Consider the following 16,373-nt stretch of genomic DNA (forward strand, 5'->3'; position numbering starts at 1 on the left):
TATACTTTTACTTTTCTTTTTGTCTTTTAAGGTTTCTTTCTTACTAATGACCTTTTCAGTGTTTTTCATGGCGATTTAGTATCCAGATACTACCGTATCAAATTTCTATATAAATAATTTGTGATATTTTACTTTTTAATTTTCATTTTTTTTTCAGATCTATTAAGAAATATTATTGGATGATCTCATTGAGATTAAGAATTATGATGGTGTTCACAAAATTAGATTTTAAAGTGTTGTAGAGAAAGATATATCATTTGAGATATAACTTTTTGTGCATCATTAATGTAGTGGACCTCTTGAGATTTTTTGGTTGAGCTATGTTCATCATCAAGTAGGTCTAATGATAATGGGGTGAGGATGTAATTATTGACAGTTGATTAAGGTGATACATTTTTAGTTGTTTTTAAATTTTGGGGTTAAATATAAAATTGGTATTTGAATTTGTCTACTTCTTCCAGACTAGTACTTATGACTTTTTTTATCTTAGATTGGTACATGAACTTTTTTTTCCATTAACTAAATTAGTACCTGAATCTAATATCGCTAAGTTCAGGACACATAACGAAACAAAATTGTGACAAAAAAAAGGAAATTAATTATAGACAAAAAAAAATTTGGGGGAGAAGAGTCAAAAAGGAAAAAAATTAGATTATGGCATCATCATGATATTAGATATGCCACGTATCACAATCTTATTCAACCACGTGTCCTAAATTTAACAACGTTAGAATCAGATACCAATTTAGTTGAGAGAAAAAAAAGGCCTAATACCAATTTGGGACCAAAAAAACTATAAATAATAATATAAGAGAAGTGAACAAATTCGAATACGAATTCTATATTTAACCATTTTTAAATTATATGGATATTGTGTTACTATCTGTTTATATTTCTCATTTATTTGGATTTTTTTAAACAATGATACATAATATATTTATAGTTTATATTATATGCAATATCTATGTATGCCTTATTTATGGTTGATTGGTTGGTACTAATAATAAATATTATTCTTAAAAGAATATCATTGTAACTGTCGGCCATGATCAAACAAAACAAAATATTATATAGTGTGTGTTGAATTGTGGAGAGAGAAGGACAGAGGTGAGGTGATGGAATAACTTAAAAGTCAAGACTTATGGGAGTGAAAAAAATTAAGAGGGTAGAATTTAATTATCATTTTCTGTATTTTTTGTTTAGAAATGTAATCCGATTGAATTCACCAATTTGCTATTATTTTTTACTAAAAAGACTTTTCCATATAACAGCCTTTTCTTCCTCTCTTTTTTAACCCATTACCTCCTTTATATATATATATATATATATATATAAAAGTTGAGCATTTAACACTAATAAGATTTGACGGTTTCTTATTTTATCCATATTTATATTTAAACATTTTATTATATTGATGTCAATCTTTATCTAATAGTGAATTCAATTATGAAACTATAAAAATATTTCTTTTTTAAAATTATTGTTATTATGACATTTTTGTTTTCTTATACTTTTTATACTATTTTAAATAAAAATTACAAATGCTAGGATCAAATATATGTTCAATAGTATTAAAATACAAGTATGTTATTATTCTATCTATATTTTTATTGAATCAATTTTAATATATATATATTAACAAAAATATTTTATTTTATCCATATTGTAGGTGTGACAAAATCTAGTAATAATAAGAAACATAATTATATCTTAATATTGAATATTCATGTAAAAACGAGTAAATATATTATACATCTACTAAATTATGACACCCCACGATGTAAGTAAAAACATTTATATAACAAATATATATATATAAATATAAAAAAAATATGTGTTTTGATTGAAATGATAAAATTGAGATAACTAAGATTTCAATAATATATTGGGTTCAAATATCATTATTCTCATGCATATATATATATATATATATATAGATTTATTAAATATAAAAATTATAAATACTCTCAAAATAATATTTTCTATTTTTATAATATAAAAGAATATTTGGTAATTTCCTAACTGAGTTAGGATTCACCTAATGGGTGACATCAACTTAATTACTCTCTTAATGTGTAGTATAAATAATATATAAAGCGAGTAAAGATATTATAAATACAATATTATATAAGAATTTTGTCTAGAGTGGTGTTATGAATTAATCAAACACTAATTCAATCAATAAAAAGTTTAAAACAATTATTTTTAATAAACAATAACTATTATTACAAGGTTATTTATATATTTTATTAATTTATACAAAATCTTAAAAATAATATACCTAAAAATTACAATGCTGGAGTTTGAATTATAAACCTTGTGATAGAAAAGTCTTAACATTTGTTTCTAAGATGATATATTTTTTTTAATTTTAAAATAAAAATTATAAATTATATAAATTTTATCATACGCATATATATATGTGGAAATTACATATTTATAACACAAATATGTTTAAAAATAACATAAAATAAAATATGAAGCCTATGATTTGAAACTAATTAATAATAACTGGAAATTCTATCACCCGCATAAGCATGTGGAAACCACGTATCTAGAACACAAAATTGTATTTAAAAATAGCATGCAATAAATAATGAAATGTATAGTTTGAAACTAATTGATGACTCTAATATCTTTGAGTTATTTGTTTTTTTTTTATTATTCTAGTAGGACTTTAGTTTATTTTCTAGATTAATTTTAGTAGAATTTAGGAATTTTCTTTTATTTATATTTAATTTGTATTTTAAGTTATTATATATTATTAGTGTTAGTTCAAACTCATTTTTAGAATTTCTTACCTATTATAGGTTATTCAATAACGTATAGAAAAAGGATAACTTGATAAATGCAAGTAATGTAGGTTTTTCGCTTCATTGAAAGATTTGTCCACTAGAGCGTGCATACCATGTGAATAGTGACAGGCAACTTTCCGCTCCAACCCAGCGAAAGATTTGTCTGCTGGAGTAACACAATTACTCGATCAATTACGGGCTACGAACTTTTATGGAATAAACAAGGAAAGAAAAGACCTAACTTTAAGAAAAAAGTGTGGGGAAAAAGGGAGAAGCCACTAAAATCTTCAAGCATCAAGGATCGACGAATATCATTGAGAAGGCTCAATTTCTTCATCTATTTTCTTTCTATCATTAGTTTTTGTTTTTATTTCAAGATGTTTTCAAATTTTCCATGAACTAATTTTTCTTTTCTACGGTTACAATAGGTTACATGCTTATTTAATTGAATATTTTTCTATTTTAATAACTTTTTATTATTGATAGGGATTTGACTATTTATTCATTATTGTTCTTTATTGATAATAGTCTAACCAATAATTAAATTGGCAAAACCTAAAGAAATTGGAAAATGTTTTTATTTTTTAGGTTTTGAAATGAATAGCTATTGATCTAAATTAGATGAATCAAAACTTTATTTGTAAATCGAATAGAATATATTTGATGACATTAAGTAGCTGTAGCTATAATTGGGGTTTGTTTTTAGTCGATTTGGTCTAAATTATTAGCATGAGAATATAGTTTAATAATTAGATTAAGTTAATTCTTTAATTGCTTAGAAGAGAACTGAGGGAAAATTAGTACCCAAGTTAGTATTCAACTTTATTAGGATAAATGGGGTGAAGATAGAACAATTAGCTAATACACTAGATGATATTGTAATCTTAGGCTTTTATTATTGATGAACGATTTTGTTTTAAATTTGTTTCGCTATTTTTTTTATTTACTAGAGTTAGTTTGAAATTTTTTACTACCGATTTATTTGGATAAGTTATAGAGTAATAATTGGTAATTAACGTTCGAATTAATAATAATTCTCAATTAACGTTAGAATTAATAATAGCCCTATGTGGAAACAATATTTTTACACTACTTGTCACAACATATATACTTGTTATGCAATATTCGACCAACACTAATTAATAATAGTAACACAAGAAATATATACTATATTAAAATGAAAAAAAATATTAAATTCTAAGTAAAATAAAATTTATACACAAATACATCAAATTAAGAATTATTGTATAAATACAATTATTTATTATGACGTTGTCATTAATCTTGAGTTGGTGTTGAGTTAATTTGTGACGCCAACTCAATCAACAATGTTAATAATACATACAATTGATGAAAATAATAAAATTAAAATGTATAAAAAAACAAAATAAAGCTTTGGTTGTGTGGTAAAATTAAGCTTTTTCTAACGCAATTAGCGTAGGTTTAAATCCTACTACATGCATATTTTATTGTTTTTTAAATAAAATGTCTAAAGTACCATCGAATAATATAACTTAATTTAAATAAGGAAGGACATATAGTATTTTTCATAATGAGTTGGTGTCCAATTGACTCGTGACACCAACTCAGTCAGGGGTTTAAATAAATAAATAAATATATAAATATATATAATTGATGGAGGTAATAAAATGTACATAATAAAATTAAAATAATACTTTGGTTGAATGATAAATTTAAGGTTTTTTTAATGCAATTGGCATGAGTTTAAATCTCATTATATGCATATTTTTTTATTATTTTTAATAAAAAATACTAATGTATCGTTGAAAAATATAACTTATTTTAAATACCAAATGAGATTTAATAATTTCCCGACTAGGTTTTTGCTCGGTTGACTTGTGGTATTAACTCAATAAATGGTTTAAATAATAATATTAGTTATTCATAAAACCGAGTTGTTGTCCAGTTAACTCGTAATACCAACTCTATTACACGCATATGCGTATGGAAACCATATATTTGGAACATAGAGGTGCGTTTAAAAATAACAAATAACAAATATGATTTGAAATTGAATAATAATAACACATGAAATATGTACAATATTAAAATGAAAAAAATAGATTAAATCGTGAGTATAAAAAAATTTAAATACATAAATACATCATATTAATGATATTAAATGAACACAATTATTTATAATGATATTGTCATCAATTCTAAGTAGGTGTCAAGTTAATTGGTGTGACATCATCTCAATTAGAGGTGTGCATGGGCCGGACCCAGAAAAAATTTTAGGCCCTTTTTCTAGGCCCAGACTGGGCCCGGCCTGAAATATTGGCCTAAAAATTTGTTCAAGCCTGGCCTGAAATAAAATTGTTAAGCCTAAGTCCGGCCCGGCCTGACCCATATTAAAATTTTTTAGCATATTTCATTAAATAAAAAATTTAAAATATAATAAATCAAATAAATTTAAAAACATAAAAACAAATATTAAAAGAAGAAACAACTAAAAAGTGAGAGTAAAACAATTCTTAAAACAATACACAAATTAAAAATATAATAAAAAGTGGTTATATTAAAATTAAAAATAAAATGTAAATATGATTAAAAATAAAAAATATATATTTAGTATATAATCGGGCTGGGCCTAAAAAAGTTTTACCCGAGGCCAGGCCCATTTTCTAAACAAGCCTCTTTTTTTGCCTAAACTCATATTTCGGGCCTATATTTTTTCCCGAAGCCTCCCATTTTTGGGCGTAGCCCGGCCCATGCACACCTCTAATCTCAATCAACAACATTATTAATATCTACAATTGAGGAAGGTAATAAAATGTACATAAAAATTAAAATGTAAAAAAAAATTAAAATAAATCTTTAGTTGAGTGGTAAATTTAAAGTGTTTCTAAAACAATTAGTATGGGTTCAAATCTCATAGTATGAATATTTTTTTATTATTCGTAAGGGTAAACTACATAGGTAGTCACCCAACTATAAAAAAATTTCATTTTAGGCACAAAAATAAAAGGTTTGCAATTTAAGTACCCATGTTACATAGTTCGGTCGTTTTTGTCATTCTCGTTAAAATCACAAATGACAAGCTAATGTGGTAGTTAAAAATCGATATAATAACAAATTTAGTCATCAACATTTACATATTATATCGATTTAGTCATAGTTATAAAAAGTTAACCCTCAAAAATTACAAATGATCTCAATTTGATCCTAATTCTTAAAAAATCAAGAAAATATATAAAAGTCATAAATATTTTTTAAAATATATAATAATAATTTTATATTTTATATTAATATTTTTATTAATATTAAATAAATATGATTATATTAATATAAATAAAATAAAAATCCCTCCACCTCTCTCCTACCGAACCTCCCCCACCATCGTCTCTATCCCTCTCTGCTACTGTTGTATGGTAATGCTGGACGAGAAAGGTGGTGGGGGAAGGATGGAGGATTTTTATATTATTTAATATTAATATAATTATAATTATTTAATATTTATATAAATATTAATATAAAATTTACATTTATTATTATATATTTTTAAAATATTTATGTATTTTTATATATTTATTTAAATTTTTAGGAATTAGAATCAAATTAAGAACATTTGTAAATTTTGAGGGTTAATTTTTAAAATTATGACTAAATCGATATAATATGTAAAAGTTGTGGGCTAAATTTGTTATTATATCATTCTTTGAACTGTCACATTAGCTTGCAATTTATGATTTTAATGGGAGTGACTAGAATGACTGAACTACGTAACATGGGTGCTTAAATTGTAAACGAACTATTTTAGGTGCCTAAAATGAAAAGTTTTGATAGTTGGATGACTTGTAGTGTGCATGATTTTTAAATAAAAATACTAAAGGAGCCTTAAACATTATAACTTGTTTTAAATACGAATGAAAATTTCAAATAATAATACAAATATATAATTGATGGAGTTAAAACAATGGCCATAAAATTAAAAATATATAAATAAATATTAAAATAAGTCTTTGGTTGAGTAGTAAATTTAGAATATTCTTAACCCGATTAGTATAGATTTAAATCTTATCGTATACATACTGTTTTAGTCTTTTTTTTATGAAAAAGATTAAAGTATTTTCGAAATGAAATTTTAAAAAAATTTCTAATCGAGTTGGTGTTTAATTGACTTATGAGATTAACTCGATCAAAAATTTAAATAAAAATAGATATATATATTTAAAAGATATTTTTGTACGTATAGTGGACCAAGCATAATATAATAATATGTATTCGTGATGGTAAAGAATTAATTAATTTATCTGTTTCGAATTTAATAATATAAAAAAGAAGAGATTTATAATTGATTTAATCAGACATCGTTATCGCTATGGATATGGTTTAACAAGTGTTCGGTCGTGCAAAAAGGTATCTTGTTCATGTGCTGGCGACAACAAATAACATAAAGCCCTGATTTTTATTATTTTTAAACATTTCTTTTGTTTTAAACTAGACTCCTAATGATAAAAATAAAAAGATAATATCCCTATTAAAAATATTATTTTTATTTTAAAAAATTAAAGTGTATGTTTTGACAAAACTTAAATAATAATTATAATTAGTAAGACTCAAATCTAAACTATGTCTAGAGCGATAAATACTTTTAATTATCATGTCATAACATAAATTTAATAATAATTAAAAATAAATAAATAAATAATTTAAAACTATTTATATATATAGTCGACATTGTTATCAAATAGTTCACTGATTAATCTGGGGAAAGAAAACAGTTAACTGATTAAGATATAAAAATTGATAATAAAAATCAAACGGTCAAGGTCAAACAATAGCATGGACTGTGCACGTGACGGTGACTCAACAACATTTTCTTTTTCTTACTGAATCCCATCAATTTCTTGGTATTATCGTGCCACGTCTTTTTTTGTCAGTATTATTTATTTAATTATTTCATTTAGTTTATACACACAAGATCATTAAATTATTAGTATATTTATGTTTTGATCATTTAATTTTAAAATATTAAAAAATGATCACTAAATTATTCAAAAAAATTTATTTAAATTACTGAATTATTCAAAAAAATTTATTCAAGTCATAGGTTGTTAAGTATTTTTTTTAAAAAAATTTAGCTAATGAGCTCCATGCAATAATTTGACAATCAGTATGGTGGATTAGTATTCATCGATGAGTGAAAAAACATATCTTAGATCCAAATTGATTTAACTAACAGTGTCAAAGGTTGGAGAAGAAAATTGTTTGGATTTTAATTTATAGATTTATGGCGTTCAAAGTTGTTTCATAAAAAGAATTAAACTGTAAAAGAGAAAGAAAATGAAAATTTTTTATTAGTGCAAATAGTAAGAATAAAGAAAACCATACAATAATAATTTTAATAATCTATTGACTTAATTACAAACTCTTAAAATTACTAATCATTTTATAACTTAAAAGAAAAAGGGTCATTGTGTTTGGTGTTGAAGGTAAATTTTGGTAATGCTTTTGTTAGGGTGGAATTTGTTAAAGTTTAAGTCATGCGTAGGAAGTTACATATATATTCAATTTAAATAAAAAAAATAATTGTATGAAATTATGATTTCATGTTATATTTATCTTTTTTTAATAAGAGAATAACAAATTAAATTTTTCTCTTATTGAAAAGTAACGTGAATCACGTGAAATTATAATTTTATATAATCTCAGTTTCATACAATCATTTTTCATTTAAATATGCATATAAATAGTGATGAACGAATCAGGATATTGAATGTTATGGTTAAAGATATAAATAGCAGAAATGTTACGTTAGTGGGTGAGCAGGTTCATTGAAGTGTAAGGAAACGAAGAAGGGACAAAGTGGTAGCTCAAGAAGCAGGAGATTGTAGTTTTAAGGAAAGGTATGGATTTTGCTGAAGATAATGTGATCACGCATCACCCTCAGAGGCTGTCTCATATATAATGTTAGCTGTTATATATAATGGGGGAATATTTATTAAGATTTCCGGTGGGCGTTTGTACACAGAATTCCCTGCATAATTGCGCCTCACGTTTTCAGACACTGACTCCCCAACCCATTATCTCCTTTTTTTCATGCATGGCCCTCACGCAATTCCAATATATATAAATATATATATAACTGTTAGGAATTTGATTCCATTATCTTCTCTTCATATTTGAGATCCAACGTGACTCAAATTTATGTGTTAAATTTGAGTAATTGGTAAATTAAATCTTAATATGTATTTTTGTTTTGATATTTTAATTACCTGTATAAATTTTTATATTTTTAAAAATAATAATCTTGGTTTTAATGAAATGGGTTTGAAATTTTGAATGCATTCACTTTTATTTTAAGTTCAGTATTAGTTAAAATATTAAATTTAAATTAATTTAACTCGAAATTAAAATTCAAGTTTTGTATTGCATCAACTTGATTTGCAGCTTTTATTGAAGTTCAGCAAATAATTATTCAAATAAAACACAACCTTGGATCTTGGTATTAAGTTTTGGGAGGGTTTTAGTGAAAATTTTCAAAAATTTGGTAAGTCTAATTAAAACTTAAAATTTTTAGAGATTTTATGAAAAATTTTAAATTTTTCTAAGACTCTAATAAAGGTTTAAAAATAATTTTCAAAAATTTTGGAAGAGTTTTATTTAAATTTCTAGAAAAATTTTAAGGGTATAACAAAAATTATAAAAAAATTTTATGAGGATCTGCCTTTGCTTAGAGATTTAGCCATTTAGGTACCTATTTGAAAACAGACCAAGTTATTAGATTTTCGAAATATTTATAGAGTGAATTTCAATAGTTGAAAAATGCAATTTAAAACAATAAAATAAATATAAAAAAAGAAGTAATAGAATAGACATGAGATTGTTTATATAACCCCATACTACACTAAAATTTGTGGGATCTTATCTAAAGAATGAATCCATAAAACAATTCTATGCCAACCATTAAGGACAAAAGCAATGAGCATCATATGCAGATATATGTAAGGGGACACTTTTTCACATTTAGTCCTGTGGTAACCAATGGATGATGAAAACTTCATTGTTGAAGATTATTTTCTCACCTTTCAACTCACCAACATTGTTTGATCTACTTGGTCCGAAGGACAATATTTCAAGACCTCTGAACTAGAGCCCACATATACGGCCCTTGCAACCAGAAACTGGCTCCTTAACAAGAACAGCATGGTGGTTAGCAAAAGGATGGCAACCTTACTGTAAAGGTGGTTTCATTAAGTTCTTTTAATCTTGGTTAAGTAATCTTTGATGAAATTGTTAAGCATGCAAAGGCCGAAAACAATAGGCATATATATATATGTGCCTTTTCCTTCGGTCCATCCATCAAATTCTAATTAAGCAAACGAAGAATATAGTGCATGTTATCTTCAATATACAACAAAAGGGGGTGAAATGGTATTTATAAAATTTACAAAAATAAGCTCAAGAAAAATGATACAAGAATCTATAGTAATTTAGCTTCAAATGCCTTTCTTTACTACCTTAATTTTTTACAACTAAATACTTTTCACTAATTGATACCTTTAATAGACAATGTATAACTTTTACACAATCTCTATATTTTGAATAGCTAAAACTGAACCATTTTCCCTCAAAGTTTTCTACCCAAAACATTAATTATTTTCACAAACAAGAGAAATGAAATTAAGAATGAATGAAAACTTTTCAAAGGAAAATTGGTTCTCACTAATACAATTAAACACTTGAAAGGAAGAATAACAAATGACCTTACAAGTGTTTGTACAAGAAAATGAGTACAACATTTAATGCAATTTGCAAGGTCAAGTCTCGAGTTTTAGAATAACAAATGACCTTACAAGTGTTTGTACAAGAAAATGAGTACAACATTTAATGCAATTTGCAAGGTCAAGTCTCGAGTTTTAGAAGGGTAGTTTCGAGACTTGGTTGAAAAGAAAAGCCTGGGTATCAAGACTATGAAGGCAAGTAACAAGACTTTCCTCCCTTGAAGCAAACTTTGGCTATTGATTTTGCTAGTACTGAGAATTGCTACTAAATCTCGAGACTTTCATGGTAGTCCCAAGTCTTTGCTCCCCTAAAGCAAAGTTTGACTACTGACTTACAAAGTCTCGATACTTAGCTGGAATGCTACATAATTAAGCTTAGAAACTTTTGTAAAATAACTTGAGGGTAATCAAAAACTTTTATAATATTTCTAAGGCATTTGGAAATTTGATTTTGAGTTTTTTAACAGTTGAAAATAATCTTAGTGTTGTCAAATTAATTTTTGGAATTTGATTAAGAAAATTTTACTATTTATTTTGTTATATCAAAATATTTGAAAACAAAATTTAATAGTGTAGAAAGATAATGTTACCGTACCTCAGGTATTAGAATTGAAGTATTCTTTAAAATGGAAAATGGGCAAACATGTTGTTGATATAGATTTAGGAGCTAAGATTGAGGATGATGAAGATCCTATACTAGTTGATGTTTTAGTTGCAAGGGCTTTCTAATGCTGATAAGGTTAGATTAATGTAACATTTAGATGAAGACTCAGTCTACATTAATAAACAACTACAAAATTTAAAGAGCCTAATGAAGTTGTAGGGGGGACAAATGACTCGTGTTCTCCGTAAAATGCCTTTGCTTTTTTGATAAAAAAAAAGAAAAAGAAGAAGAAGAAGAAAAAGTAATGAGTCAAGTGAAGAAGTTAGTGAGAATATAAATTCTTTTTTCACTTATAATTTTGTTGTTGGATTTTATTTTTGTCCTCTAACTTTTACATTTTATTTTGTTAATACTCCTTTACTTTTACACACACGTAGTTGATTTCATAATTTTGTTTACATATATAGATGGTTGGATTAAAAGAGAGTGTCGCATTGAAGATCACATTACCTTGCTTGAATATGTTGTTATGTTTTGATAAAAATGCCAAATGTGAAATTGTTAGTGATAGTTACGTTGTTCAGATGTAACTCCAGTTACAACTCAACTTGTATCTGGCACATTGTGTAATTTATCATATTTTATTGGCATCATTTGATCGAAAAACTTTAGACTTTTTTAATGCGCATAATTAAAGAATTTTTAACAGCATATTACTAAGTTAAACTTAAATCATGTCTTGAATTGTTGATTCATAATAAGTTAATCTCCAAATAAAATTGAAAAAATTGTAAAGTGCATGATTAAATTTGTGTCCATCTCTGCTAATTAACAATTAACAAATGTAGAGATAGGCAAAATCAACTACCATCGTATAGTAACAATTTATAAGAGTAAAAATCATAGGGGTTGTCGCGAAATGATATAAATGATTAATTTTTATGGTAAGTTTGGTGAAGCATCAGTGGTATTGGCTAATAATGAAAGGTGGGGTAGTTGAAGTAAGGAAAGTAAAAAAGATGTAATTATTGGTAAATACTAACTAAAATATGAGTGATGATTATAAAATTAGATGGATCTTCATATTTTAATGCCCATGTCTAAGAAATGAAACAAAAATCGAAGAATAGAGCCCATTTATCATTTGGATCTACCTTCTGTAACTTTGAACAATCACTCTTCCTATTTGGACCCATCTAACTATGATTACTTTTTTTATTTAATTATTAGCTGTTTCTTTTACAAAATATCAATTTCATTAACATCAAACAATACAAGCATTGGGCTTCAAAAGCCTACAGCATAACACTGTCAATACAAAGGCTAAAAGGCAAATCCACCACTAAGGGGGAGTCAAAGCCACAACAAGAGCCTGGAGAAGGTTCACCGTCACTACGGTGTACATCGTCAGGAGTCACCGACTTAAGGAGATTTCAAGCCTTAGGAGCGGCGTCAGCAACCAGCCACCACGCGCGAGCTGACGAGGGTTATCGATGACGGTGGCTCCACCAAATGTACAAACCTTGCCGGAGCAGAAGAAACCGAGAACCGAGGAGACCCCTGGCCAGAGAAAAGGAGACGTGCTCTGAGACAAAAATGTGAAAAAACCACATGGTAACCGAGAGTCGCTCCACCACGTAGGATTCAAATAGTATCATATATATATATTATTTTTTTTAAATTCTTGAATTTTATTTTTTTCTGTAACGTAGATGTCGCTCTTAAATCCTGTTTCAAAAATCTAAAGGTTTCATAATTAATTCAAACAAATAAAAAAAAAGAAGACTTGCAGCATATAATTATTTTTATATCTACCATTTTTCATAATAATATATTTTATATTTTCTTTAAATCGTAAAATAGATCAGAAGACTAGATGGGACTTAATGCAGGCATGGACAAAAATCCGTATCTAAGGGACTACACCATCAAGCCCAGGTTTGTGACCCATGAAAAACATGTTTTAATGTATTAAATCCAATAATATAAATAAAGTAGGTATAAATATCATATTTAAATTTAATCAAATTCATAAATTGCTTTGCTTTTCTCCTTATTAATATAACATCAAATCTATAACATCTAAATTGATTGGCATAAATATTGTTATTAATTTAAGAAGATATTTTCTGAGTGTCCATTTATATGTCGCTGAGAAATTAAAAATAATTCTAAATAATAATAATAATAAAAGAAGGGCCCATGTAATATAAAATGCCCAATTTAAGCAAACCTATCACGGGAAAGCCACTCACATGACTTGCACTTCATCCCTTTTCTTTTTGTCTCCCTCTCCATTCCATCCCATTCCATCAAAAAAGAAAAACAACTTTGTAGTTTAACCCCACACACAGAGTACTGTTGTTCTCGCCGGGAGCCAACCTACCAACAATCCTCCATATTTTCCTTTCCATTTCCTTCCACTTTTTTGCTTTTTCTCTTCCCTTTTCCTTCAACCCGACAAATTGTCTTTTTGCTTTTTCATTCTTTTTATACTTTTGGGCGGTTTCCTTTTTATAACACATTATGTATATTTTGCTTGTGACATCTGGAGAAGTAAAGAAATGAGAAGGGGAAAGGCAAGTCAAGAGGAAGAAGAGTTTGGTTCCAAAAAGACACGGCCTTCTTCCTTTCATACTCTCTCTGTCAACGCCAATACCAATACCAACACCAACATCAACAATGGTATATCATTAGATTGGATCCCACTCTTTAACCCAGATCTCCCTTTTCCTTTATTACTATATTTCTATATGGTTGTTTCTTAAAGGGTGTTTTTTTCTTTTCTTTTGTTGAATTTGGAATTCTGGGTTTGTTTCGTTTTTTGTTTGTTTGTTTGTTTGGGGCTGTAGAAGCAGACGGGAAAGACAGTGATAAGGCTAAAGCTATACGATCAAAACACTCTGTCACGGAGCAGAGGAGGAGGAGTAAGATTAATGAAAGGTATCTCCTTTTGTTTTCTTCCAGTTTCAATGTCCATCTTTTATAATTACTATGGAAATTGAGGGAAGGGGACTGAGCTGAAGTTCAAGTAATTGCATAAGCCATGGAATGTAATGGTTCAGGATACGTTGACTCTAACAAAGTTTTTAACTTTATCAGCTTTGGTTGACTTTGTTATGGAAATATTGATGATTGATACAAGGAATTGTATTTTGTAGCTAATTCACTGTATTATGAGTAGATGATGATTCTACTGAGCGTTTAAAAGAATGATTAAGTTTATAAAATTCTAACTTGAATTGGCACCTGAAATGTTGACGTTATTGGCCATGTTATGGTGACTGAAAATGTTTGCTTCTTCTCTTGCTAGCACTGAGTTAAGTGCTTGTTCTACATGGAAGCTTGGATCCAAAATTAAGTGCTATTGTATTACTGTATATGTACCATAGATTCTTGAGAGGTTACAAATTGATGATGCAGCTTGCTTAACTTTATGAATAGTAGTAATACTAATAGCTTTGCCGTCTTTTAGATTTCAAATATTGAGAGATCTTATACCAAACACGGATCAAAAGAGAGATACGGCTTCATTCTTGCTAGAGGTATGTTATGAATCCAGAATGGTGTTTGTATAACTATTTTCCATCTGAAGAACTCTGCTTGAATAATTGTTGTTGGATCAATCTTCTTTTGCAGGTCATAGAGTATGTCCAATTTTTACAGGAGAAGGTTCAAAAATATGAGGGTTCTTACCAGGGATGGAGTTCAGAGCCCACGAAATTAAAGCCATGGGTATGTTCTTATATGGAATGCCTTCCATTCATGTGGTTTAAGTGGTTAATTTCCATGCTATGATGATTTGTGTGTATATGCTTTATTAAGCTATTAGATATTCTATTTTCTTCTTGTCATTGTTATTATTGGAAATTCAGTTCATTAGGCTTGTTAATGATGTATGTGATCTTTTACTGGTCTTATTTTTGAATATGCGAATTGCTTTAAGTCAAATTGTTGCAATTCTTCATTGTGGTGATAAGAGAATATACTCGATTCGTTTATTTGTATGGTATTGATATTTTAAATTTTATGTTAAGCGTTGCAATAATTGGATGTGGAGAAGTATCTTATCTATTAGTCCTCATATGATTGTTGTGAATGTGAATTTCACGCCATGGCACTGCTTAGAATTGCAATATTCAGGTGCTTTGTATTGTTTTATTTTGAAGGTGTTGATTGCTTGCATTAACAATTTACTTGGTGTTGAAGAATGTGGCTGTAGATGGTGCCTTCTTATTTGTGGTATTAACCTTCCGATTAATTATTTACTCTTGCCTTCCTCGAATAGAGAAACAGTCATTGGCGTGGTCAGAGTTTTGTTGATCACACGCAAGCTATTAAAAATGATCCTGGGCTGGGGTCAACATTTTCTGGGAAGTTAGATGAGAAAAACATCAATATCAGCCCCTCAATGATCGCAAGTGCATTGGATTCATCAGAAGCTGATCCAGTCAGAGATAATGAGCAAGCTGAGTTGGCTGTGCCCATTCAAGGTGGGCATCCACTTCAGAGACCTGTGTCTGAGGCTCAAAAGTGTCTTACCAGCAATGATACACTGAACCAACAGGATGATCTGGCCATTGAAGGAGGAACGATTAGCATCTCTAGCGTCTACTCTCAAGGGTGGGTATTACCCCAGCAACATTGCTTGTTTTGCATACATCACGAGGCAGTTATGTTGCTGAATGTTGTTTATGGATGATAATGTGAAGCAGGTTATTGAACACACTCACACAAGCACTGCAAAGAACGGGTTTGGATCTGTCACAGGCCAACATCTCGGTACAGATAGATCTCGGAAAGCGTTGCAATAGAGGGCTAACATCGTCTGCTAAGGTATTAACTCAAATCAAGCAAAACATGTGTTGGTTGAACCTGTTATACGGTTTATTATCCCATGTTTATTACTAAGATGGGTTAATATAACACTACGTCATGCATGTTCTGCTATAATATTTTTACAGGAGTCTGCCAATGGAGAGGATTCAAATCCGGTTCAAAAGCGGCTGAAGAAATAACATTCAAGTTTTATCCTTCCATCTGTTATATATCTGTTTTGGTTTCATAGGGTTATTGTATATGCCTGGGTTTTGGTTGTAGCATATGTTTTTGTGATGGTTCCTGGGATTTCCATCCGTGGAATATCAATGTTCAACTGTATTATAATGGATCATGTATGTATATAACAAATCATCTTGATGGCGAAGGTTAGCCATCTGAAATCAT

General features: G+C 28.1%; 1 protein-coding gene across 2 annotated transcripts; it reads left to right on the forward strand.

The window, feature by feature from the left end:
- The first annotated feature begins 13,342 nt into the window (after positions 1-13,342).
- On the forward strand, positions 13,343-16,369 carry LOC107934764 (transcription factor BIM2). 2 transcript variants are annotated; one of them, XM_016867266.2, is made up of 7 exons: positions 13,343-13,832; positions 14,006-14,090; positions 14,623-14,692; positions 14,787-14,882; positions 15,436-15,770; positions 15,863-15,983; positions 16,112-16,369. In XM_016867266.2, exons 1-7 carry the CDS (start codon positions 13,712-13,714, stop codon positions 16,163-16,165), a joined length of 882 nt encoding a protein of 293 aa, XP_016722755.1. In that variant the 5' UTR covers positions 13,343-13,711; the 3' UTR covers positions 16,166-16,369. The 2 variants fall into 2 exon arrangements, with proteins under 2 accessions (XP_016722755.1, XP_016722754.1); XM_016867265.2 differs by having other exon boundaries at positions 13,354-13,832; positions 14,000-14,090.
- The last annotated feature ends 4 nt before the right edge of the window (positions 16,370-16,373 follow it).

Source organism: Gossypium hirsutum, chromosome A12, assembly GCF_007990345.1.
Source record: "Gossypium hirsutum isolate 1008001.06 chromosome A12, Gossypium_hirsutum_v2.1, whole genome shotgun sequence".
Classification (NCBI taxonomy): domain Eukaryota; kingdom Viridiplantae; phylum Streptophyta; class Magnoliopsida; order Malvales; family Malvaceae; genus Gossypium; species Gossypium hirsutum.

Bases quoted from the DNA above. Each gene is read 5' to 3' on its own strand.
- LOC107934764 (XM_016867265.2), top strand. From the start codon at position 13,712: ATGAGAAGGGGAAAGGCAAGTCAAGAGGAAGAAGAGTTTGGTTCCAAA. The intron at 14,091-14,622 runs GTATCTCCTTTT...GCCGTCTTTTAG, and splicing joins AGGAGTAAGATTAATGAAAG to ATTTCAAATATTGAGAGATC. The intron at 14,883-15,435 runs GTATGTTCTTAT...TTCCTCGAATAG, and splicing joins CCACGAAATTAAAGCCATGG to AGAAACAGTCATTGGCGTGG.